Genomic DNA, 24,478 nt, shown 5'->3' on the forward strand with positions numbered 1-24,478 from the left:
CAGTACCACCAATTTGCTCACCTTGTCGTGCGGCAAGCGTGAGGTCATGGCCACTGAATCCAGTTCAATTCCTAGAAATGTTAACACCACTGCCGGCCCTTCTGTTTTGTCTTCGGCTAATGGTACCCCCAGCTCCTCCCTCAAGTCTTGAAACAACTTTAGCATTCCTCTGCAATCCTCCTCTCTTTTTGCCCCGCTAATGAACAGAAAATCATCCAGATAGTGCAGCACACTCTCCCACCCCGAGCTGAATGAGAAGACCCACTGTAGAAAAGAGCTGAACCATTCAAACAAAGCACAGGAAATTGCGCACCCCATTGGCAATGCTTTGTCTATGTATATACGGTCCTCAAACTGCAAACCTAACAACCAAAAATCCTCTGGGTGCACCGGCAATAATCTAAACGCCGCCTTGATATCGCACTTGGCCATGAAGGCCCCTCGCCCTTCCTTCCTTATTAGCTCAACCGCCTGGTCAACACTTGCATACACAACCCCATATTCTTCCGGGGCAATTAAATCATTAACTGACATACCCTCTGGCCATGACAAATGATGAATCAGTCTGAACTCCCCCGGAGCTTTCTGGGGCACCACCCCCAATGGGGATATCACTAAGTCACCCGGTACGTCATCAAATGGGCCCACTATCCTTCCTGCCGCTATTTCCTTGCTCAATTTTTGTCTTACCACCTCTGCATTTTCTCTCGCCGACTTCAAATTTTCCGCCCACCGCCGCACCCTTGGACCCTGGTAACCTAATCTGAACCCCTGACAAAACCCCTCACTCAAAATCTTAACCCCTTCCCTATCCGGATAAAATTGCAACCATTTTTCCAACACACCCACTTTAATTGGAGTAAAAGCTTTTCCCCCCCAACCCCTTTTCCTGCACCTCTCCCCCTCCCCCTGTCTCCTTGTTGGAAACACTGCGTGAGAGGGTGTTTTCCCCCGCACTTGCTACACTCGTGCTTGAACCTGCACATGGTCCTTGCGCAGCTATCCTTATTGTACCCCCAGCACGCTGCTGAGGACTGGCCCCTGCCTCCTCCCCCTGCCCCCTCATGGGCGGGGCGACCAAGAAAGGGCCGGAAAGGCACTGGCAGCCCACTTGCTGTATGTAATGTCGGGGCAGGCCTCGTTGGGGCCATCCATTGCAGCCAAAGATCCATATCTATCTCCCCCCAGACCGCCTGACTGTCCTCTGCCATTCTCGCTCTAAATTCCTCATCATACCTTACCCAGGCAAAGCCCCCAAAGCTCGAAAAAGCCTTCCTTATTACATCCATATATTTAAGCAGGGCCACGCAATGCTCCGGGAATTTTTCGCAATACACACCGGCATAAATGATAAACGCCGACGTCCAATTCTCAATGGTCACCGGGACCCTCGGGCGTGAAGCCAGTTCCCTCTCTTCCTCCTTAGACCCCTCCTTCGCTCTCACCTCCCTATGTAGCAATTTGAAGACATCCACAAATTCCCCTGCCTGGATCTTCTCCCTGGTCGCTGCCATCAAGTGTGCCCCCAATGGTTTTGTTATCCCCATGTATGGTAATTTCTTCTCCTTTCCTTTTACTTCCACCTCTTTATCTTTACCCGCCTGCACCTCGAGCCCTGATGGCTCCACCACTTTGTCCGTTTGGACCTCCACTGAGCAAATGCTCTTCTCAACCCCCTCGGCTCCAATGGCCTGCACACCAACTTCCTTCATTACACCTTGAAAACCAGCCCGTTCATCCCCTAGCCACCTATTTGTAACCCCTCTCTGCCATGCAGATGACCATTCCCTTTCCCGCTCACCTCTTTCCACACCTGCCACCTGCGGCCTGGCGTCCACACCGGTGCTCCTCCTCTCCATTCTTAGAGGGCTCCTACTGCGGGGACAAAACATGTCAGCACAATCACCCAGCCAATAATTCCCTTGACCCCTTTCACCCCGTCCACCCTGCACTTCCCTTTCCCTATCCCACCTTGAACTTCTTCTCTCCTCCACCCTTTCCCTTTCCGCCCTGTAATCTTCCAATTCCCATTGCCCCACATATTCCTCCCCACCAACTTCATCACCCCTTAAATACCATTGTGGATGCGAGCTCATGCCCGAGATGAGTTGATGATCTTCATGCGAGCCCAGGGCGTCCGCCCCGCCACTCCTTTGACGTCTTCTCGGCGGGGTTGTGGGAACCTCTGCCTGGTCCTCTTCTCTCGGGCGAGGCGTTCCGACCTCCACCCTGGAAACCTCATTGCTAGGGGCTGTGCTGCGCCCTCTAGGCTCTCCTTGCGTTGACCGAGGAGGGGCCGTACCGAAACCCTCACCCTCCACCTGGACAGCGGGGGCTGCGCAGCGCCCTCCGCCCCCACTCCTCCTACCCCGGGGGGCCGTTCCGCGCCCCACCCTACCCTCCTCAATTGAAGGGGACCTCTCCCTCCTTCTCCCACCTGCACTCTTCTGCAGGTATTTACCCCCTCTTCCCCTCTGCCCTGACACCCCCATCTGTGCCCCATCCCTGCCCCCACTGTTGTTCCCTCGAGCCCCACCTTCTCGAGCATTCCCCTCTTCCCTAGAGCTATCATACCCTTCCTCCCTCCCTGGCTGCCCCCCCCCGACCTCCTTAACCCCCCATCCGCCCTCTTGTCTATCTCCCTCCTCATCTTCCTGCCCCTGGATTCCCAAACCTCCCCTCTCCCTGCCGAAGGGGTGCAAGCCACCACCGCCGCCAGCGCTCCGTCTGCCGCAGCTCTACGCTGCGGCCTGCCCCCACTACCCTCCTCTTCTCCCGTAACTTCCCCTACCGCCCCTTCCAATTGGGCTTTAGTTGTCCTGCTAATCATTTCCAGGGCCTTCTTCAAAGCCCCAGCATCCACCAGCCCCTTCTTGCTTGCTCCCCGGCCTGCCATTGTGCACAATAGTCCGCGTGTGCCCAAAAATATGCCCCTTAAAATCAAACTAGGTACTCTAAGCCCCCGAGCCGGAACCTACCCGTGGACTAGTACCCTTGGCACTGTGCAACCCGAACAAGAAAATAAAAAAGCCCCCGGAAACCAAAACACACCGTGGGTGATAACCAATAAACTAACCTAAATAGTATTGATAATTAATAAAAGAAAACTAATCCCCAAAATATCCCTACCTAATTACCTCTTTATTACTGGTATTATTTCTATTATTATTTCCTTTATGATATTTTGTAAAATATATATATTTTTTTTTTTATTTAAAAACCCTATTCAACTATTCTACCCTTGAACACACCCCCTCCCTTCTACCTAGGAAATCCCTGAAGAGGGAGCCCCCAAGACACTGGCAACAAGCACAAAATAGTGCTGAATAACGGCAGCGCACACTGCCACCTAGTGGTGCACAAGCAGCACCGCACCCCTCCCTCGCTCGAGAAACACGGGCCCTTTAACGGCGCTGCCCTGCCCCCTCCCTACACAGCGCCGCTACCGCGCCCACACACGCGAGCGCCGAGAGACAAACGCTCGAACTACGTGGGAAAACCCACTGCGGAGCTGCGGGAAAGCCGCTAACACTGTGCTCCTTAACCTGCCCCTAAACCCCCACGCCCAGCCGGCACACGAACGGAGGAAGGATTCCTCCACAACTCCCTGACGGAAACCCACGGAGCCCTCACGCCCCCACTCACGGAGTACCCCCGACGCACACCCGGAGGCACGGAGACCCACGGTAAGACGCGAGGGATGTCTTATCTACGGCACCCCTCTTACAAACTCCTCAAGCGTATCTAAACAAATTTTTTTTTTTTTTTTTTAAATTAACACAAAACCTAACCGCCCTCCTCTACTACAACTCCCCTACCTCACCTGCTCTAACTCGCACCTAGGGCCCAGGCACTACAGGGAAGGCTCGGGAGCAGGCAACAGGACTTGACAATCACCAAGTCCTAACCGTCGCCTGCCTCCCGAACCTTCCCTGAGCCCTTAAGTACCCCTGGAGGGGCGCTCTGCACCCCACGGCCACTCGCTGGCCGTGTGCAGCGCCAAAAAACTCCCCGGGGGGAAACGCTTCGCGTTCCCCCCAGGGCCCCCCTTCCTGTAAACGTGAACAAATTCACACATCAACATTCCACATGACATCACCAGCCTACAGCAAACGCAGACAGGCACTATACATCAGGTGGGATATCGTGAATTAATCTTAACCATTGGCATTGCTCGGGGCAACCTTCCACGCCATTGCTTTTCAGCTCATCTGCACCATTACAGGAGGGGACTAGCCATATGCCAATCATTCTTGGTCTTGCCACCAATAGAAGCTGTGCGGCCCGAGCTGCTAGGCCATGTCCTGCTTGCAGGGAAACTGAAGCAACCCCAGACATGCTTCCGCCTCATTAGTGAGGGGTTGCCTGGTTCCCTATGGTGCAGCGAGCCAGGGACCAGGTTGGTGATGCGGAACGTACCCCCAGAGCATTGACAGTGGTTAAAATCAATTGAAAGCCTTGCACCCTTCAGATCTCTTTGGTACCACCCTTCCTCATTCAGCACCTACATTCCACACACGAAGAAAGACGCCCACGCAGCATTGAGGCAGCGTGACGCAGATGTTGCAGGTTTGGGGGAATCGGAATGAACTAGTCCTAGGAGGTCAGGTGAGTGGCTGCAGCTTCCTGAAGACCCACTGGGAGATTGGTCAACAGACAGTACCATGCCTGACCACAAGGGCGGCAGTGAGGGCTCTTGTCCTAATCAGCCACGAGCACAGTTTGTTCAGAAATGCCAGCCTCTGGCCTTGTCATAATAAACAAGCCCCCTCACCCCCCTTGGTGGGCAAACGGCCCTACCACTCAGGACTGGACCTCGAAAGAAAGGTGAAATGATTTGTGGGAGGATTTTTAGGCAAAAAGGAAGCACGTGATTTTTTCAGCAGGCACTACTCCTGCTTCCAAGGTGCAAATTTCCTCCTTGGAACCATCCGAACTTTAAGGGGTGGTTCATATGTGATTTCACCAGATGCTCTCCCATGGACCTGCTATCAGTGGTCGAAGTGAGAGGGAGCGGTGCTCCTATACTTTTTTAAATTTCCCTTTACAGCTCCTATACTTTTATTTTTAAAAGAAACCGTTCCGGAATGGTTTCGTTTTAAAATAAATGTGCAGGAAGGAGTTGAAACTTGCACTTTCAGTGTACTGCACTGAACGTTCCCTTAAACAGCAGGTGCAAGTGTTTGGGGGTGTGTATTGTGTGTGGGAGGAGACGTGGTGATGAGGTTTGCGGAGAGTGGGTGCAGGCCAGCAGGGAACATAGTTCCACTACTTCTTTTCGTACACTTCGACCACTGCCTGCTATGCTGTCTGGCTTGCACCAGGGACACCTATGGATTTAGGCAGACAACCACAATGGAGGCGCCATTTCTGGGAGTATGCAAGCCTTCCTTCAGGAACACCCGAAACAAACTCCAAAAAAGAAAAACAGTGAGCCAGTACCAGGTTGCCTCCTGGGTAGGCTACGTTAAAACAGTGCAGCGCAGCTATGCTGGGCTTGTCACACCACCGGCACGGCTATGCTGGGCTTGTCACACCACCGGCACGGCTATGCTGGGCTTGTCACACCACCGGCGCGGCTATGCTGGGCTTGTCACACCACCGGCACGGCTATGTTGGGCTTGTCACACCACCGGTACATTTCTGTGACCTCTCCGACCCTCCTACTTCCAGGGGAAGACAGGGGTGCACACTGCAATGTTTCAGAGACAGAGCAAGCATGGATGGATCTTCCCAAAGAATGGATACATTGGGGGGCTGGAGAGGGTGATGCCATTTGCGTGTTTAGAGTCTAATGAACTTTTCGACCCTGACAAACTCCTGCGCTCTTCTTTCATGTACAGCCCCAGGCACCACCTGCCCGATCGCTGTAAAGCCCACTTCGATGCCATCGCCAACATCCGGGGAGAGGTCTTCTTCTTCAAGAGTGAGTTCCTGTCCAGTTTGCCCAGCAGCTTATGGTGGGGGTGAGGTAGGGGCGCGGCGGGGCGGGGGGAGGGGGCACTGCAATCATGCGACTGCCAGTCTGCGTCTTACTCTGAGAGCGTTATTTAGGAGATCGTTTGGAAATGGCCCATGGCTGAATTATAACTCCTCTCTCTTCGCTGAGAAACTCTGTGCTTTATCGAAATGCTGACTCGTCTTCTCACTAAGAGCATCATGTGTCCGATTGTACTTGATGTGAAGACGACTGCATGTTTTAAATTGGGTGCTGAATTTCATATGTGTGCAAAGTACACCTTTCCCTAAGCGTGTACATGGCTTTGCATGGTTCTGACGGCTGGGATCTAAAAAACAGACATTGCTGCAAGTGATAAAAGGGAGATCCGAGCATTTGACTGCTGTGACCTATTGTTGAAACAGCCCCATCGAAAAGAAGTCAGGAATTGCTTTTCCAGACATCTTCAAAAACCCAGGGATCCATCTTTAACAACCAGAGGTGTTTTGAAACTGATGGGAAGAAAGCACCGCGCGTTACAAAGGGCAGCTTTGCAATAGTCAATTTCCAAACTATACAGTGACAGGTCTTAGATGCAATTTACACATGGTACATTTCCTGACAGTTTCACACCTAATTAAGACAACATGTTACAGAAATGACTGACCTTTGTGTAAGGCAGAATTGAGCTGCTCTCTTCAGCCATGATAGAAGAGTTGTGGAAAGTTCAATGCAACCTGAATGTGCATGGGCCGCTTGACTGTAGAGGGATTCAACCTTTGTTCAATTCTAATGCCCACAGTCCGAGTGGCCACATGGTGGCTGGATGCATGAACCATGCACAAGGGCCAATTATTTAAACATTACTTTTTTCATATATATATGCACACACATGTATAATATATATATATATATATATATATATATATATATATATATATATATATATATATATAATCAGCATGCTGGGATCGTACAATGGGTTTATGCAGCGAACAGCACTATGTCTATGAGGCAGTATGGGGCATATACATTAAATGTATGAATTCACTTAGCTTGTGGCAATAGTACATTGTGTATGAAGCATCCTTAGCCTTTGGCACTTAAGTTAAAGAGCGGCTATCTATGTACAATGTTTTGCTATTATATGTATGTTGATATATGCTTATGTCCATACTCGCTTTTGAGTATTAGCAGTGGCGGTTCATATTGAGACTAGGTTTCGTGGTACATTGTGTACGAAATATACTTTCATATAATGTGATGACCAGTCCACACCCCTTTTTTCCTCATCACACTGTCTCTCATATACTGCTTTTGTCAAGAACAGTACTATGTTTTGTAATGAGACACTCTTGCACAGGGTGTAACCAAACAGACTGCTGTATTCTTTTAAAGCCACCTTGTGTATGTCTAATTTCCCAGCGTGATCAAGCGGTGTGTGCACCGCAAAACGCGTTGTTTTTATGTCACTGTGGGGTAAAGGGTTACATATTTTTGGGAAACGTTTGGGTGGGCTTTTAAGGGTGAGAAACAGGGGTTTAGGGGACCCCCCCTCCCCACACAATAAAGTTTGTTTTCTATAAAAGGTTTTGTTATAAAATATTCGATATATGTTCATTCTTTATACAATATTTCGGTATAAAGACGTGTAACCAGATACCACCACACTTGTCAGGAGTTAAGAAGCGGAGGAATGCCAACAAGAGTGGGCGAGGGGTAAGTAAAGAAGAAAGACTATAGGACTTGACAAAAGGTGGATGGGGAACAGAGCAGGACCTGGAAAGACAAGCAGAGAGGGCGGACGGGGGTCCAACATGATGATAAATCTAAGGAGGGACAAGGCTATGGGTGCATGTATGTATAAAGACAAGCAGAGAGGGCGCACGGGGGTCCAACATGATGAGAAATCTAAGGAGGGACAAGGCTATGGGTGCATGTACGTATAAAGACAAGCAGAGGGCGCACGGGGGTCCAACATGATGAGAAATCTAAGGAGGGACAAGGCTATGGGTGCATGTACGTATAAAGACAAGCAGAGAGGGCTCACGGGGGTCTAACATGATGAGAAATCTAAGGAGGGACAAGGCTATGGGTGCATGTACGTATAAAGACAAGCAGAGGGCGCACGGGGGTCCAACATGATGAGAAATCTAAGGAGGGACAAGGCTATGGATGCATGTACGTATAAAGACAAGCAGAGAGGGCTCACGGGGGTCTAACATGATGAGAAATCTAAGGAGGGACAAGGCTATGGGTGCATGTACGTATAAAGACAAGCAGAGGGCGCACGGGGGTCCAACATGATGAGAAATCTAAGGAGGGACAAGGCTATGGGTGCATGTACGTATAAAGACAAGCAGAGAGGGCTCACGGGGGTCTAACATGATGAGAAATCTAAGGAGGGACAAGGCTATGGGTGCATGTACGTATAAAGACAAGCAGAGGGCGCACGGGGGTCCAACATGATGAGAAATCTAAGGAGGGACAAGGCTATGGGTGCATGTACGTATAAAGACAAGCAGAGAGGGCGCACGGGGGTCCAACATGATGAGAAATCTAAGGAGGGACAAGGCTATGGGTGCATGTACGTATAAAGACAAGCAGAGAGGGCGCACGGGGGTCCAACATGATGAGAAATCTAAGGAGGGACAAGGCTATGGGTGCATGTACGTATAAAGACAAGCAGAGGGCGCACGGGGGTCCAACATGATGAGAAATCTAAGGAGGGACAAGGCTATGGGTGCATGTACGTATAAAGACAAGCAGAGAGGGCGCACGGGGGTCCAACATGATGAGAAATCTAAGGAGGGACAAGGCTATGGGTGCATGTACGTATAAAGACAAGCAGAGAGGGCGCACGGGGGTCCAACATGATGAGAAATCTAAGGAGGGACAAGGCTATGGGTGCATGTACGTATAAAGACAAGCAGAGAGGGCTCACGGGGGTCTAACATGATGAGAAATCTAAGGAGGGACAAGGCTATGGGTGCATGTACGTATAAAGACAAGCAGAGAGGGCTCACGGGGGTCTAACATGATGAGAAATCTAAGGAGGGACAAGGCTATGGGTGCATGTACGTATAAAGACAAGCAGAGAGGGCTCACGGGGGTCTAACATGATGAGAAATCTAAGGAGGGACAAGGCTATGGGTGCATGTACGTATAAAATGGTTCCATGTCATTTCATTTGCTGGATGTTTTTTGGCGGGGTTTTTTACAGCACATTTGTTTTTTAAAAACTCAAAATATTTATTTTTTTATTTTTAGGGGGGTCCCCCCAACCCCTTCCCCTTTAATATTTTATATATTCCCGAACACTCACACCCAATTTATATATTTTTCTAACCCCCCCAAAAAAATGAGATGAGCTTTTTCGACAACAATTCGCGGTAAAATACCCCACAAAAACATCCCACGATGAAAGGACGTCATACCGTATAACACAAGGGTAGCACAACTATAGAAAGGGAAGCCAATGAATAGAGGGGAGTTCAGGGCATGTGTGAGGAGAGAGCTGAAATAGGTGGTGGGTCGAAGATGGATTGGAAGCTGAGAGCGGGAGAGAAAAGAGGAGACAAATAGGATGATCCAAACAAGAGAAAAGCAGAGGGGGAACGAGTCTCGCTAGCATGGAAAGGGCGCAGTCACTGGGTATTGAAAAGTTGCGAGCAGCAAGTGACAGGCAAAAGAGATGTGGCTTGAAAAGGTTAGAATAATTTAACATTATTCCTAGGTTGCGAGGTGAGTAGAAAAGAGGGAAGACGGAGACTAATATATGTAGAGAAGATGCAGGACATAATAACATTACCCTGTTTGCGGCGTCAAGGTGACGAGAGTGTGACGGCATCATCCAGACAGTGAGAGAGATGAGGAGGGGAAGGAGGTAAGGTTATGGATAAAAATGACAGCGCAACCCATGAGGGCAGCTAATGGAATAGCATTAGTGTAGAGAGAAAGCAGAAGAGGTCCCAGGACAGGGACTCATGGGGCACCCAAGAGGAGAGGAAGACGATGGGAGAACCCGCCAAAGAAAGATACGCAGCATGAGACACCAAGAAGGCCAGAGGAGAAGCCGGGCAGGACAGTTCCTGAGGTGGCAAGAGAAGCGCGTGGAGTAGTGGATAGCGCGGCGAGCCTTCTAGACGGTAGCAGAGACGGAAGATGAGCATGAAGAGCTGAGGTAAGAATCAGTAGACTGCCCCGGCCAAAAGGATCCGAACATTCTCAAAACAGTCTATTTTACCCAAGACTTTGCTTCCATATTGCCAATTGTTTTAGCTTCATCCGATTTTTTGCCCCACCTCCCCGTCTTGTTAGTTGTGATTTTATTGCTGGTGTCGTTACTTTGTCTCCTTTTTATCTGTCTTTTATCTGTGTTGTAGTCTCTTTATCCTGGGAGTTTATCACGTGGTTGGTTCTCTTACGAGATGTTATGTTGTTTGTCACAGCGCCCGTTTACCCATGGGCCTAAGGTGCTTTATAAATGCTTAAATAAATAAAATAAATAGCTGAGGGAGGTGAAATCAGATTTAATGGGTCATTACAAGTTTGCTGGTATCCCGCCGGTGTTATCGGCGGGACACCGAACAAACAGAATTAGCATTCCCGCCTTCTGATATCCTGGTGTTTCCAGGATATTACAGATGGTGTGAATGCCAGTAATTCCTCAGTCAATGGGAGGAATTACCTGAATTAACGACACTGGTATTACCGATGCCGGTAATTCCAGCAATATTTTTTGTTTTGGGTCGTTGGGGGCCCGATTTCCCTCCAGCTCTTGGCTGGAGAGAAATCAGGTAACCTCCTCCGGCAAACCTGTAGTACCAGCAGAGCGGTAAACCTACCGGTAATGGATTTACTGGCATTTTTACTGGCACTTTTACCACTCAACCAAACCTGGAACGACCCCCATAGAGTAGAGAAGATTTACTTGGAGTGAGGAGGGCTGGGCATTTTTCAAAGTACTAGCCAGTAGAAAGAGAAGGCTAAAGAGGGAGAGCTCTGGGGTAACCATGGATGCACAAAGGGGATCAGGGAGGCAAGCTGAGCAGCAGTGGGAAGAGGCACCTCGGTTTTCATAAGTGGGAAGAAGAGCGGGAATCCAGAGGAAGAGAGGGCAGAGATAGAGGAGGACCATTCAAAGAGAAGGAAGAGCAACATGTATCGAGGTTACAGCCGAAGGAGATGAAGCCAGGCGCAGAGAATGCAGAGTGAAGGTCTGGGCCAGGAGCCCAGGGGGATGGAAGATGATTGCGTGGAATGAAGAGTCAGCAGGGATGATGCATAGAGGACTAATACGTGTGTCTGGCATGGAAGAGCCAAGCCATAGGACGAGTGCAGCAAAGAGATAAAAAGGCAGGTCAGAAGGAAAGTGGCGAGTGCAGAGAAGAGGGAGAATGCAGGTCAGAAGGAAAGTGACGAGTGCAGAGAAGAGAGAGAAGGCAGGTCAGAAGGAAAGTGACGAGTGCAGAGAAGAGAGAGAAGGCAGGTCAGAAGGAAAGTGACGAGTGCAGAGAAGAGAGAGAAGGCAGGTCAGAAGGAAAGTGACGAGTGCAGAGAAGAGAGAGAAGGCAGGACAGAAGAAGAGTGACGAGTGCAGAGAAGAGAGAGAAGGCAGGACAGAAGGAAAGTGACGAGTGCAGAGAAGAGAGAGAAGGCAGGTCAGAAGGAAAGTGACGAGTGCAGAGAAGAGAGAGAAGGCAGGTCAGAAGGAAAGTGACGAGTGCAGAGAAGAGAGAGAAGGCAGGTCAGAAGGAAAGTGACGAGTGCAGAGAAGAGAGAGAAGGCAGGTCAGAAGGAAAGTGACGAGTGCAGAGAAGAGAGAGAAGGCAGGACAGAAGGAAAGTGACGAGTGCAGAGAAGAGAGAGAAGGCAGGACAGAAGGAAAGTGACGAGTGCAGAGAAGAGAGAGAAGGCAGGTCAGAAGGAAAGTGACTTTTCCCAGCGTTTTTCTGCTTTGTCAAGTGGGTTACAGGACACTTTATGCCTGGAAATGAGCACCTTAGCTTGGTGAGGTCAATCCGTGCTTCACTAGTTCAGGGGTTGGGTCCTCATCCAAATCATTTAATGCACATAGCGACAACTAAAAGCATGAATAGCCGCTAGTCCTGGCATTCTTTCTTTGTGATGATACTGAAGTCAAATGGCACTGCTTATGAAAAACGTGTATCAGCCCAACTCATTGCGGCTGTGGCGCCAGATTTTCGAGGGGTTTGGAGGGGATAGATAGGGTATTTAAAAAAAAAAAAAGCATACCTAGGGGTGGGGATGTCTTAAAAGCGGCATGGGGGCTTGTCCCCAATTAAAATGCAGGGAAATGGCTGCAGTGATTGGGCCCCTACGAGGAGTTGTACCAGATCCAAATAACCGCCTTATATTTAGAGGCACTCCAAATACCAAGGAGTCGATGCACCTTCTTTGAAAATGTGGTATTTTGGGTCCCCATCTTGAAGTGTAGTCTTAACTCCCTCAAGAACAATACACCTTACACCCTATGTCATGTGCAAAGGCCAACCCTGTGAAGTCCCCACCCTTAAATATTGCTTGACGTGTGTAGGTGTTTTGGCCTCTCTCGCGGCGGATGTTGCCTAATGAGCGGTTGTCATGGACACTAGAATCCACCGCCCCTGTCCTGGTAGACGTACAGAAAGGGACCATAAACTCAGGGGTGGGCTTCTCCAATGGCTCTTGGCTTAAAACCCCAACTGGCACTGTAGGAAGCTCTTAATCAAGGGTGAAGTCCACAGCAAGGAATTAAGAAATCATTTGGCAGACAGATCGCATCCTTTAGAAGATGGAAGAGTTCCATCGCCCATCACAGGTCACCTAAGATGTAAGCAACGGCCAGTAAAGGGGCAGGCTGCCACCAAAAGGCAACCACACTGAAGTAGTAGGCAGTCCACACATCACCTCGAAACGGGAACAAAACATCAGACATCTTGGAAAAGATAAAGTCCTCTTTCTCGCACGGGTAAATCACAATCTGCATTGGGGTTACAATTGTCACAAACCTCGCGGTCCATGGTGTGGCTCGCACCATCACCTCGCTGCGCTGGCCCCCACATCGCAGGGGGCTAAAAGGGAACTTCCTACACTGAATAAGGAATTACATTTAACTTCGCCAGAGTCTGAATTCATCCAGTCAACTTTAAACACCCCTAGGCCTGAGAGCCACAGACACCTCCATGGACTGAATGCCGTGGCACCGCAGTGGTCGCGTGAAGAGAACCTCGCTGTCTAGACTCTGCAGCAGGTGATTCGGTGGTACATGGCGCCTGGCAACGTCCCCGTTTAGCTAAAAGCCCCACTTGCGCACCACCCCCCTCCCATGACTAAAGAGCTGCCCCACGCCCCACTTGTCCTTTATATTTGGGTTCTATAGCACAGGAATGTCGCGCATCCTGGGTCTTGTGGGTCAGCCTGTGCACAGTTCCTCCCGTTATGCACACTAGTTTGGACCCACTGGTGAAAAATGACCTCAAGTCCCGTAAAGGCCCAGAGACCTGGTGCATGAAGGCCTGCCTCGTGCAATGCTGCTTGCTGCGCAGGCGCGAGCTGCGCCCTTCCTGGTAGAACACCATGGCAGCAGCTCTCTATAGGAGGTCCCAGGTCTGAACCTGCCCTCCTATGTGGATTCCTGCTCTCCAGTGTGGCTGGAGACTTGGCCCTGCAGGGCTGCAATCAGGACAAATCACCGTCAGCTGCTACAGTGAGCTCTTATTACACTTAAAATCCCAAACCTATTTGTTCTATTATTTTAAGAACTGCTGCGGCTATTCAACGTTGACATCTTATTATCCATAGTTTTGCTGAGGCGTAGTCTTTTATACATTTTGCTGGCAATTAAATGTTAAACCACCCCCATTTATTGAGATTGTAGTTGTATGGTATGCAGAGGCGTTGCTAGGGGGGGTTTAGGGGGCTATAGCCCCAGGTCTTTTCGTTGTAGCCCCGGATAGAAGCTCAGAAGCTACAACCAAAAGGCTAGCTAGCCCCGAGTCTCGACAGTTCCAACATTAGTGTAGCCCCGGATCTTTTCCAGACCTAGCAACAACCCTGGTGGTATGTTATTTACATCACCCCTTTCGCCCCTTTTACAGAGCGCCAGCTAATCGTTCAGAAGCGCACAAAAGACCCTGGTTAACGCTTTTGGCTTGAAAATCCACAATTCGCAGACGAATCCCATAGCGCCAGACGTTCTGGGAATGCAGTGCATTTGGCGGTTTACCAGGAAGTCCCGTTCGTGCGCAATCAATCCACACGCCGCTTCTTATGCTAGGTTACTCTGCTTATCAGAAATGCAGCACAATGTCTCAGAGATCAGTGAGCGGGTGTCTGCCGGCCAGAGGATACGGCACACTACAAACTACGAAAGGAGGATAGCACAGCGGCAACGTGCTGGTTGTGGAAGCAAGACCATGCACAGCAACAGAGATTTGAATCCTGGATCCGCGCTTAGAAACCAAACTCTGTTATGGTATTAGGCGCGTTATAAAAAAACAATTAAATAAATACAATTAAAGCCCCCCCCTTGATCAGTCCTGTCTCTAGTGGGCTAAGCCCAACGGCACCGTAGGAGCTAGAGAGCTACCGGGAGTTCAGTTTCTGACTCGATATGCTGCGTGGTCTGCCGGTCCTGGCCCCTGAGCCATGAGGAGCGATAAGGAACCTTGGTCGTTTTTAACTGTTGAACCCAAGTGGGTGCTCAACAGCTGCAACCCAGAATCACCCGAAAAGCCATGCATTTGGAGTTATTTAGGGGAATTATTGAATGCTAAGAAAATGTAGTGACTAATAAAACTATAATCTTGATGTTAATTGACATATGCTCTAAAATCTTCTGATACTCACTTGTCAAACGTGCTTAAACCTTCCTATTCATTACAGACTACCTATTGCAAGATAATATTTTGATATAGCTTGCTATGGCAATCCTCACCGATTGGTTTGACAAGTAATATTTCAGATGCAGCTTTATTATTGCCGTTGACACCTTAGGTGATTGCATCTTCTCATTTAGTCTTGAGGGTTTGGAAAGATTTGATTCAGCTGTGTCACGCTGCTTGACATTACGTTCGATGGGGCGCAGGAATAGGTTTTGTCTCTTTTCAGTTTGAGCTGCGCCTTGCAAAATACTCCATTTATGTTAGGTCCAAAAACACACTCTAAAAAAAAAGAAAGAAGCAGGTGGTAATATCACACAACACTCAATTATCAATCATATATACAGTCACCTTTAGGTTTGTAGGAATGCATACAATCATTTTACAACCAGAAATAAATTAAGCACTGGTGCAGTAGAATGAAACCAGTTCACAAGACTAATGTCCTAACTTTATAAGTCCTAAGATGTATTCTAATAATAACAGGGGAATGGGAATGTCCTGCAGTTACTTACCCTCTGACTCTGATTTTCCCAATTGAATAGGCAGGTCTGCTGGGATGCGCTGGAGGTAGGTTTTCCTGCCGTTTGATCCAGTGAAGATGCCCAGGAGCTGCTGCAGGTGTAAGGATTCTTCTAGTCGGCTCCAAGAGCAGTGTGCAACCCTTTGCGAAAATTAAATACAGAAGGCATAAATGCAGACCTCCTCAGGATACCTCACCGAATGGCGGAAGGCAAGTTCCAGCGACGGCTACTGCACACCAGCGACGCAGGCATCTTTCTAGCCGCGGTTGAAGAAAACTTTCCAAGACAGGATTTCTTGATGCTGGGAAGCTGAAACCTGGGAGGAAGGCAGCCTATGGAATTAGCTGGCGACCACAGAACCTCCAAACAAAAATGCAGAACAGCAATGATTTTAATGAGGTAACGTACTGGAGAGCAGGTCATGCCACTGGCTGGTCGAGGGACCTTTCCGAAGGCACAAGACGGCAGGATCCTCAAGAATGCATTGAGACTGTTTGGTCCCACCAGTTCAATGGTTGAAGTACTGCAGAGGGCCTTCACAGATCAGGTAGTCCAGCAGGGCTACACCGGGCCAAACACTGGAAGGGATGCCAGGCCTCTTCAGGAGCTGTACACAGATCTTCAGTCGGCCAGATACCCGGCTCCAACACTGATCTGAAGAAATGACTGCTGAGTCCTCTTCTATTCTAAATCCTGGCTGGAAGCAAGTAGTCCGAGCCCACCAATGGTAAGGATCTGCACCATTCAAACAGCCAGAAGTAGTCCAATCATAGACCACTGAGGGTTTTACTCCCGCCCAACACCCAGACTCTGTGGCACCATGGATGTGGAGTGGGTCCAGACAGTTCCACCCTCTTCCTGGGTCCACACACACTAGGCCAGTAGTAGACGGCGAAAGCAGCAGCTTTCATGGGTGAATGCATAACCATATAAGGGATTTCCTGACCTGAGATTGCAGGAAGAAGGCCAAACAACAATATGGCCAAAGAACAAGCAAACAATCTCGTGGCACTAGCCACGCTTATAGTAGCCTGACAAATTCAATGAAAATTTACACACTAAAAATAATGCAAACATTGTAAAAATGTATCTGCTATCACCAGCTCATCTTTAGGCACAAATAAAAGTTAACAAAAAGACTGTAAAAGACTAGGGTCATACAAAAGTACCCCACTGTACTGCATGGTAGGATGCTGTGTGCACTGTCAAAAAGTTACCAAAAAGGCAAAGAAAACGAGCAAAAGGGAAACATTGTTTCCCATTAAAAAAATGTGCAAAAAGTGAGGTCAGAGGGGAAGGGGAGAGACTAAGATTCCAGAAGGAGGAAGGATAGGGGACTGACGTGTGGAGGGGATTTGCAGAGAAGGTGTGGTATTGGTTGTTGAGGGCAAATGGTACTGTGTGGTGAGCGTGCGTGTAAGGTGGGAGAGTGTTAGAGAGAGTAAGTGGAAGGTGACTGCAGTAAGCCATCTTTTGCTGCTGTATCCTGCATGTTATTTTGCCGTACACACCAGCCTGTTTGTGCATATAGTGCACACTCACAGGGAAGCACCATGTACTGAGCGGCTATTCTTTGCTTAAATATATTGCCAACCAAAGCACTGCATTTATCTGTGCTTCGGTTGACAATATATTTGAGCAAAACATAAATATCTCAGCATGCAAGACACTGCACCCTGTTGCTTTTGGCCAGCAGGATGCTCCTAAAAGGGACCTCTGCCCAAAGCGCCACGCCGAAACGGCGCCACCCAAATTGCTGCACCGGCATGTCCAGTTTCAAGGTGACTCAAGGAGAGAAAGGAGGGTGAATGAGTGGTGGAGTTCTAGAGAGGGGAGAGTAGAGGTGGAGAGGGGAGGGTAGTAGTGGAGCAGAGAGAGAGGTGGAGGGGAGAGGGAAGACAGCAGTAACACCAGAGGTAAACTGTAGAAAGAGAGCTTGAGAGACATCAGAAGGACAGAGGAGGAAGAACCACGAGTAGAGGTGGGTGGAGTTGTTGGAAGGAGGAGAGTAGCAGGTGGAGGATCAAAAAGCAGTGATCAATAGGGAGAAGAACATCAGGGAGTGAAAGGAAGTAGACAGATTGGGGCTTGAGTTAAGGCACAAATCGCCACAACTCCTTATAACTAACCATTGAATAGTGTAGCCCAACCTAGGCAGTCCCAGAGGGAGGCTAGATAGATCAGGCGATAGCCATTAGGCCCTCACTGACATCGAGACAGAACTTCGATAGTAGGGGTTAGCAAGCACTAGATACTAAAAAGGCACATAGGGACGCCAGGGTTAGGGAGGGTGTTGTCGCTTCTAGATGAGAGCTCGGGACAGCCCTTAGAGCCCTTCCAAAAATATGTAATACAAATCTTTCAACTGTCTCTGAGCGTTGCTATTTTCTAAATGCCATCTCTGACACCATTATGATATTTGGGTTGAAGTTGGAATTTTTCAGTCCAGTGTACTGGAGTTGTCAACCAAGAGTTGACGGAGATTGTCAAGTGGGAAGCATTAGGACAGTTTTTCTTAAGTGCCACTAAGGGCTCCATAAAACCATACATCTGAGACAGTAGATAAGCTCCACACTTAGTGTAAGGCTGTACCACCTGAGAATGTGGGTAGCTTGGACAGAGCAGCCAGGCTTATCTTAGGAGGGAGAGAGGGCTGTAGCTTGCTACAAAGAAATTGTAGCATACGTAGGGTCCAAAGAAACACTGGAACACTATGGGGGGTCATTATGAGGTAGGCGGTAAGGGGTTAACGGCGCTGGTAAAGGTTCCGGAGCCGTCAACCCCTTACTGCCTGATTACGATTTCTGCTCACGGGACCCGCTAAGGACGCCTGGTAAAACCAGGCGTCCTTAATGGGTCCTGCGAGCAGACCAGGGTGCTAACAACGGGCCTGTTATTAACAGGCCCGTTGTTAGCACCCTCCCCATTCCCATTGAGCCCTATAGGGGCTCAAATGGGAATGGGGATGGGTTCCTTAAAGGAGGAATTACCGGGCCCTCCAAGGTCGGAATGGCCCGGTAATTCCTCATTCAAGAAACCCGGACCCGGTACCCAGTAAGGGGGTAGCCATGTCGCTAATAGCGGCATGGTTACCTCCTACCTCGTAATGACCCCCTATGTATTGTAAAAATAAATGGTTTATTTAAATACAAGTATGCCAAGATCATTCTTGGGTAGGTAAGTACTATAACATCATATAAACACAATCATAAACACCAACTCAATACCTATGGTATGCAAACCAAGGTATAACCTTATTTAGAGGAGCAAGCAGGAAGTCAAGGTGAGTCAACCCTAAGGTTATACATTCAGGATAGTAATCTATTGTTCTTGGGGAATAAGACCGGGTTAGATATACTTTTAGAATATAATCAGTATTTCAAGTGTAGTAGAAACTGTCAGTCATGCAGTGACACTCAGTTATGAAATCACATAATAAGACAACTCTGTTACAAGTATACTCCCTCAAAAATTACTTTTTAGAACTCAGTTCAGAGCTAGTAAAACAATTCATATGCTTTTTGGAGCGGCCTTAAGCTACTCAATAATAACTGAGATCACACTAAATATTTTAGACTGCACTAAGCAGTTCAAGGCAAGCAAAACCCAATTACACTTTAAGAAAGACTCAATGTATTTCAAGGTAAGTAATTGACCTATTGGTACATAACTACCTGCTACCTAATAGCTAGTTATACCCAGTATACTTTTAAGAAGTATGTAATACAGTTTCTAAGTTAAGTAATAACTTTATGAAACAATTTTAGAATCGCACCAAAGCAATTCAGGGAACCACAACCCAGGGTTACAAGCTTAGAAGAGCAGCAGGTAATCCAGGTGAGTAAGATATATATACTTTTAGAGGGGCTACAAGCAACTCATAAGACAAGTGTCAACTCAAATACTGTTTTAGGTCTGTCTAAAGCAGACCAGGGAAAGCAAGACCCAATTATACACTTTAAGAATGACACAAGGTTTTTCAAGGTAGGTAAAACCCTATTGGTAAGCTTATACACTCATTCAGATAAGGAATGATAACACAGTACCAACGCCTATTACTTTTCAGAAAGGGGACCCACCATTCAAAGTAAGGAAAGCAACTTCTATATTTTTTAAAGGAGCACAATGCAACTTAGTGATACGCCTAAACGTAATGGCAATTCTTCTTTCACAGAGATATCGTTACCACACTAATTCTTTCAGCAGTACTGTTACACTTGTTAAACTTTCCAAGACAGAAGCCTTTTCCTATCCAGTCCTTCCCTAGTCTATAGCATGAGTTCTCTCAGAGGCAGACGAGGGACCTTAGTGGTCTAGGTGCCAGCTGTAGGCAGGTTGAGATAGGTTTCAGTTGCAGGAAAGTCAAAGTTCCAAAGGAGATCTTCTTCAACAAGTTAAGTATTCACTTTCAGAGTTAGTTAAAGTGTTCAGGGACTTCTGAGAAGGCCCACTAAATGTGTTCCAGCATTGGGCCTGGGCAAGTGGTATGGACAAGCTTCCAACCACATGAATCACCCATACATCCACACAGGATGCACACCAGACTTAAGGTAAGTATTACCGAAGCGCACACAGTACCTTGGGAGAAAAGAAGAGCTTCAGAGTGGATTCCTTCAGGATGCAGCAGCACAGGACCGGGTCCCTGGATTCTTAGTCTGGAGATGAAAGAACTGGACACTGGATGGGAACTTGCAGCAGCAGTCACAAAGGGGGCTTCCAGCAAAGTTTTCTTCATGGATTCTCGTGGCTCTGTCTATTTGGTGGCTTTTTACAACAGCCAGATGAAGAACGAATATCGCCAGTCAGATTCTCTTCACTCTCTCTGTCCTGCACTCTGGTGAGGGGACTTCGGGGATTCGAATCGTGTATCCGGAGGTCCAGGAGGAGTCCACCACATTTTCAGCTGAAGTCAGACTTCAGAAGACCATGCACCGCATTCAGGCTCAAGGTCCCATGGTATTCGCGTTTTGCAGACCAGTAAGGTCACAGTATGTCGTGGGATGGGTCACAATGCAATTCTTCTTGAGCTAGTGGCTCCCACCAGCCTCTGCATAAGAGACATCTCGTCCTTGTCCCCCAGGTCAATTGGAAGGAAGGGTTACCTCAGGCTCCAGTTACACAGCAGTCTCCCTAGTCTCTGGAAATTGCTACAGATGTCTTTTCTTCATTGTTCTCTTTGGTTTTAGCTCCAGTGATCGACTTGTCAGCAGCTTCCAGGTTCGGAGTGTTTATTTACTCAAAATATTCTACTAACTTCAATCGTTAGTTTCAGCAATAGTATATACTCAACAGACTAGGGCTTGGTTTCGAACATTAGGTGAAGTGGAAGGAAGCACACGGAGACCAAACAGTGAGAAAGAGAAAGAGAAAAGTAAGTTTAAAAAGCAAAAATAACGAGCCAGAAAGAGCCAACTGGAAGAGGGCGAACAACAAGGGGTGCATACCAACAGAAAAGAAGGAAAAATAGGATGAGCAAAAGAGCAGGATCAAGAAAAAGGCAGAAAAAAGGGTGAATAAAAGACAATGTAAAGTGGGAAAGGTGGTGTGGAAAAGAAAAAACAAACGAGGGAAGGGGGAAAATGAGGGAAGCTAAAGGACGACAAGAAGGTAAGGAGCAGTAACAACAAAGGAAATAAAAGACAAAAAAAGAGGAAAAGAAGAAAATAATGAGAGAGGAAGTAAAAAAAACCTATTAAAATGAAACCAAGAGCAGGAGAAGAAAACATTCAAAAAGGAGACAGCAGACAAAGCCGTTTAGAGATGGAGGGAACAATATTCAATGATGAGGCAAGAAATAGGGACAGCCCTGAAAAACATGCTGATGTGTGTGAGAAGCTGGGAGTAAAACTGTTTGGGAGAGCGCTGAGACACAGTCAGAAAATAGATTACGCTGCCCCATTAGATACTTTTGCAAAAAGAAAAATCTAGGCAAGTGCCCTTCATTTAGAAAATTAAACATTAGATGATGGCAAATTACTGTTTGTAACATTGTTGTCTACTAAGTTATAAAATTTCTTTAAGGACAAGTCAATAAAACTTTACATTTATGATGTTGGGGAGGGATTGCAGTGTGGGGTTTGTGGTAGGGGAGACAGGCATTGGGGCTGTGGGGTTCAAATGCTAGTGTTTCCCCATCGACACCATATTCTCTATAAACTGCCCGCTTCCTGCTGAACTCTGCTCTCAACACTCTCTCCTGCCCTCCTCGCATCCCCTTTTCTTTCTATATCATTCTCACTCCTCCCCCTTCTCCCCACCCTACCCTGCCTTACACAGGCCCACTTACTATGTTTTTGTCACCCTTAGAACGGTACTTTTGGCGTTTGCAGCCCTCCCGGAATCTCGTGTCCCTGAACCCAGCACACATCGGCCAGTTCTGGCACGGTCTGCCCAGTGGACTGGATCGGGTTGATGCCGTCTATGAGAGAGCGAACGACAGCAAGATCGTCTTCTTCGTAGGTGAGTGCTCCTGTTCTGCCTCAGGAAATTATGAAGCCGGACATTCCAGCGCATCGCTTTTGGGTGCAACCATTTTGGCACACCAGTTTGGGTCAAATATCCCTTTAAGGCGTGCCATATTGGCCATGGCTCTGCAAAAGCAAAGAGCAATGTCAGAGGTTACGATTAATTCTAAACCTTCCAGCCATCACCTCTTTTGTTTAGCAAAAGTCACCCCGAGTGGGACGGGTATGCCCAGACGTGGGTCCTGTCCTGCTGGGCCTAGAGACCCAAGTTACTACTCACTGATGACGCCCAATGAGGCCAAACATGACTGGGGAATGCTTGTGGTATCGTGTAGAAGGGATGGGACCAAGCAGTTCAGGCTGGACTGACTCATTTGGGGTGGGACTAAGCCTAATTTGCATATGGTCTTTCCCTTTTTGTAATGGCTTGGCAGGCGAGGAATGATGGTCTGGAGGGTTGCCAGAGCAATGCCAGTGGTTATGATTAATTCTAAACCTTCCAGTCATCACCTCATTTGCTTTGTGTAAGATGTTGGCCATGGCTGGTAGAGTGTGGGGATCTACGCGCTGGGATATTGCTGTTTGTTTAAATATATTGGCACCCAAAATGCAGTGCTTTGGATGACAGTATACTCCATAATCAAATAGGTTGCTGTGTCCCGCACACATAACATGCGGAAGACGGCAACCTATTTGGTTATGGAGCGTTCACTTACAGTACAGCGCCATGTAATAAGCAACTAGTGTATTTTTCGGTGCTTCGTGTGACAGTACATTTAAACAAACAGCAACATACCAGCATGTAGGTCCTTGCGCACTGCTGACCGTGGCCAACAGGATGCACGTAAAAGGGGCCTGCGCCCAAGGTGCCGTGCCAAAACGGCTGGCGTCTAAAGCATTGCACCGAAACACAACGTATATTTCCAATATATGGGTATCTACCACCACCATGTGGCAGTTAAGGAGACTGCAAGCCAGAGCTGATCAAATGAAAGCGGGTAGCACACCCCTACCATGCTGATGTGCCCTGCCCAGTTTCATTTTCGTGAAAGGCCATTTTGTGACTACTCTGCTCCATCTCTATGTTCTTCCTGCCCAGCTTCTAATAATGCCCGTCTCTTCCTAGGGACCAATTACTGGGTCTTCAAAGACACAAGAGCCGAACCCGGGTATCCGCGGCCTGTGACAGATTTTGGGCTCCCGCTGGAGGCCATTGAAGCAGCCTTCATCTGGAGACACAACGGCAAAACCTACTTCTTCAAAGGCAGTCAGTTCTGGCGCTTCGACGAGCAGGCTGGCAAGATGGACGCTGGGTACCCCAGAATGGTCAACCTTTGGATTGGCATCCCGCCCAACATTGATGACATTGTCAGCTGGAATGATGGTAAGTTGGTGGCCTTAGGAGTAGTGCCCAGGGCTCAAAGCGAAACAGCATCTCTCTTTGCCATCATCACCTAATGCAAACAATTTCAGGGCTTGGACCATGGGTGCCGACTTTTGGTTTTCGTTTAAAATGTAACTTTTATTTTTATTATGCACATACTGAATCCTTAACGCTAATGCTGTAAATGCTATAAATGTATTACAGTTAACGATAAAAGTTGTAAACACCTTAAAGTAGTTAGTTCAAGCATGCAATTCGTTTTTAAGGTGTCCAAAGGAGCAAACCGGTAAATTGTTTTGTAGCACAGTGGATGTTACTATCACGAAAGCGCAGACGGCCCTGCCAGAATTCAAACATATATACTAACTGTAGCAGAGGCTCTCATATATGTGTGTGGGGCCCATGCAATGAACGGCTTGATGTTTAGAAGTAGCTCCTCAAATACACCAAAGCTAATAATACAGGCACGCCACGCCCACTTTCCTAACCTAAATGTATCAGTGGCGGCTGGTGAATTTTTGATTGGAGGTGCATAGACATTTCCCATGAATTTGTGGGAGTTACCAATTGTACTGATGGAGCCTAAACCTATTAAGGGGGCTTTGGAGGGTGCGGTCCTTCCCTGAGAACATTTCTTATTTAATAGGTTAAATGGTGCATTTTACAGCACACTGTAAAAAATGTCTAATAAGAAACGAAATGTACAATTGGATTTGTAGCATAACTGATGACAAGATCCAATAGATTCTATGTCGCCAATAGCATACACATGCATTTTCCAACACATTTTCTTTATGCCTTTGCCCACAATACATGCCAGTATTGTGCCAGAGAAAAGAAACATTTTAATGCTGGCTATGTTCATATATGTCTATGCTGGCTGCACCAATAAATGCCAGCACACATAAGAACGTATTCATGTTCGCTTTGCCCATAATACCAATAAAGAACATTTGAAAAAACATGTCAATTATGGCATATCAAATATATGACAGTTGCCAATGATTCCAGTAAAGAATGCTATGCCGCTGTAGGGAAAACCTGCTCATACTGCCTGCACTAATGCCTGCACTAGTGTAGGTCAGTCCTCTACATAAAAACATTAGTCATGTTGATATTTCCTATAATGTCAGTAATAAATGACACTGTAAGAAACATCCATACTGGCTGCCCCCATGTTAGAAAACTCAGATTGGCTTTAACCAGAATGCTGGTAAAACATGCCATGCCAGTGTAAGAAAAAAGCTATACTAGCTGCTCCAATGCTCCCCACCAGCCTTGCT

The 24,478-nt window shown here is 47.7% G+C and overlaps 1 protein-coding gene across 1 annotated transcript in view; it reads left to right on the top strand.

The window, feature by feature from the left end:
• Positions 1-24,478, top strand: part of MMP25 (matrix metallopeptidase 25) — a 162,907-nt gene that overhangs the window by 132,680 nt on the left and 5,749 nt on the right. Inside the window, exons 7-9 of the mRNA XM_069651697.1 lie at positions 5,844-5,926; positions 21,654-21,806; positions 22,938-23,195. Of these exons, the coding sequence (XP_069507798.1) occupies positions 5,844-5,926; positions 21,654-21,806; positions 22,938-23,195 (494 nt within the window). The remainder of the gene's footprint in view (positions 1-5,843; positions 5,927-21,653; positions 21,807-22,937; positions 23,196-24,478) is intronic.

The sequence above is a fragment of the Ambystoma mexicanum genome, chromosome 3p, assembly GCF_040938575.1.
Source record: "Ambystoma mexicanum isolate Mex_15411 chromosome 3p, UKY_AmexF1_1, whole genome shotgun sequence".
In the NCBI taxonomy this organism is placed as follows: Eukaryota; Metazoa; Chordata; class Amphibia; order Caudata; family Ambystomatidae; genus Ambystoma; species Ambystoma mexicanum.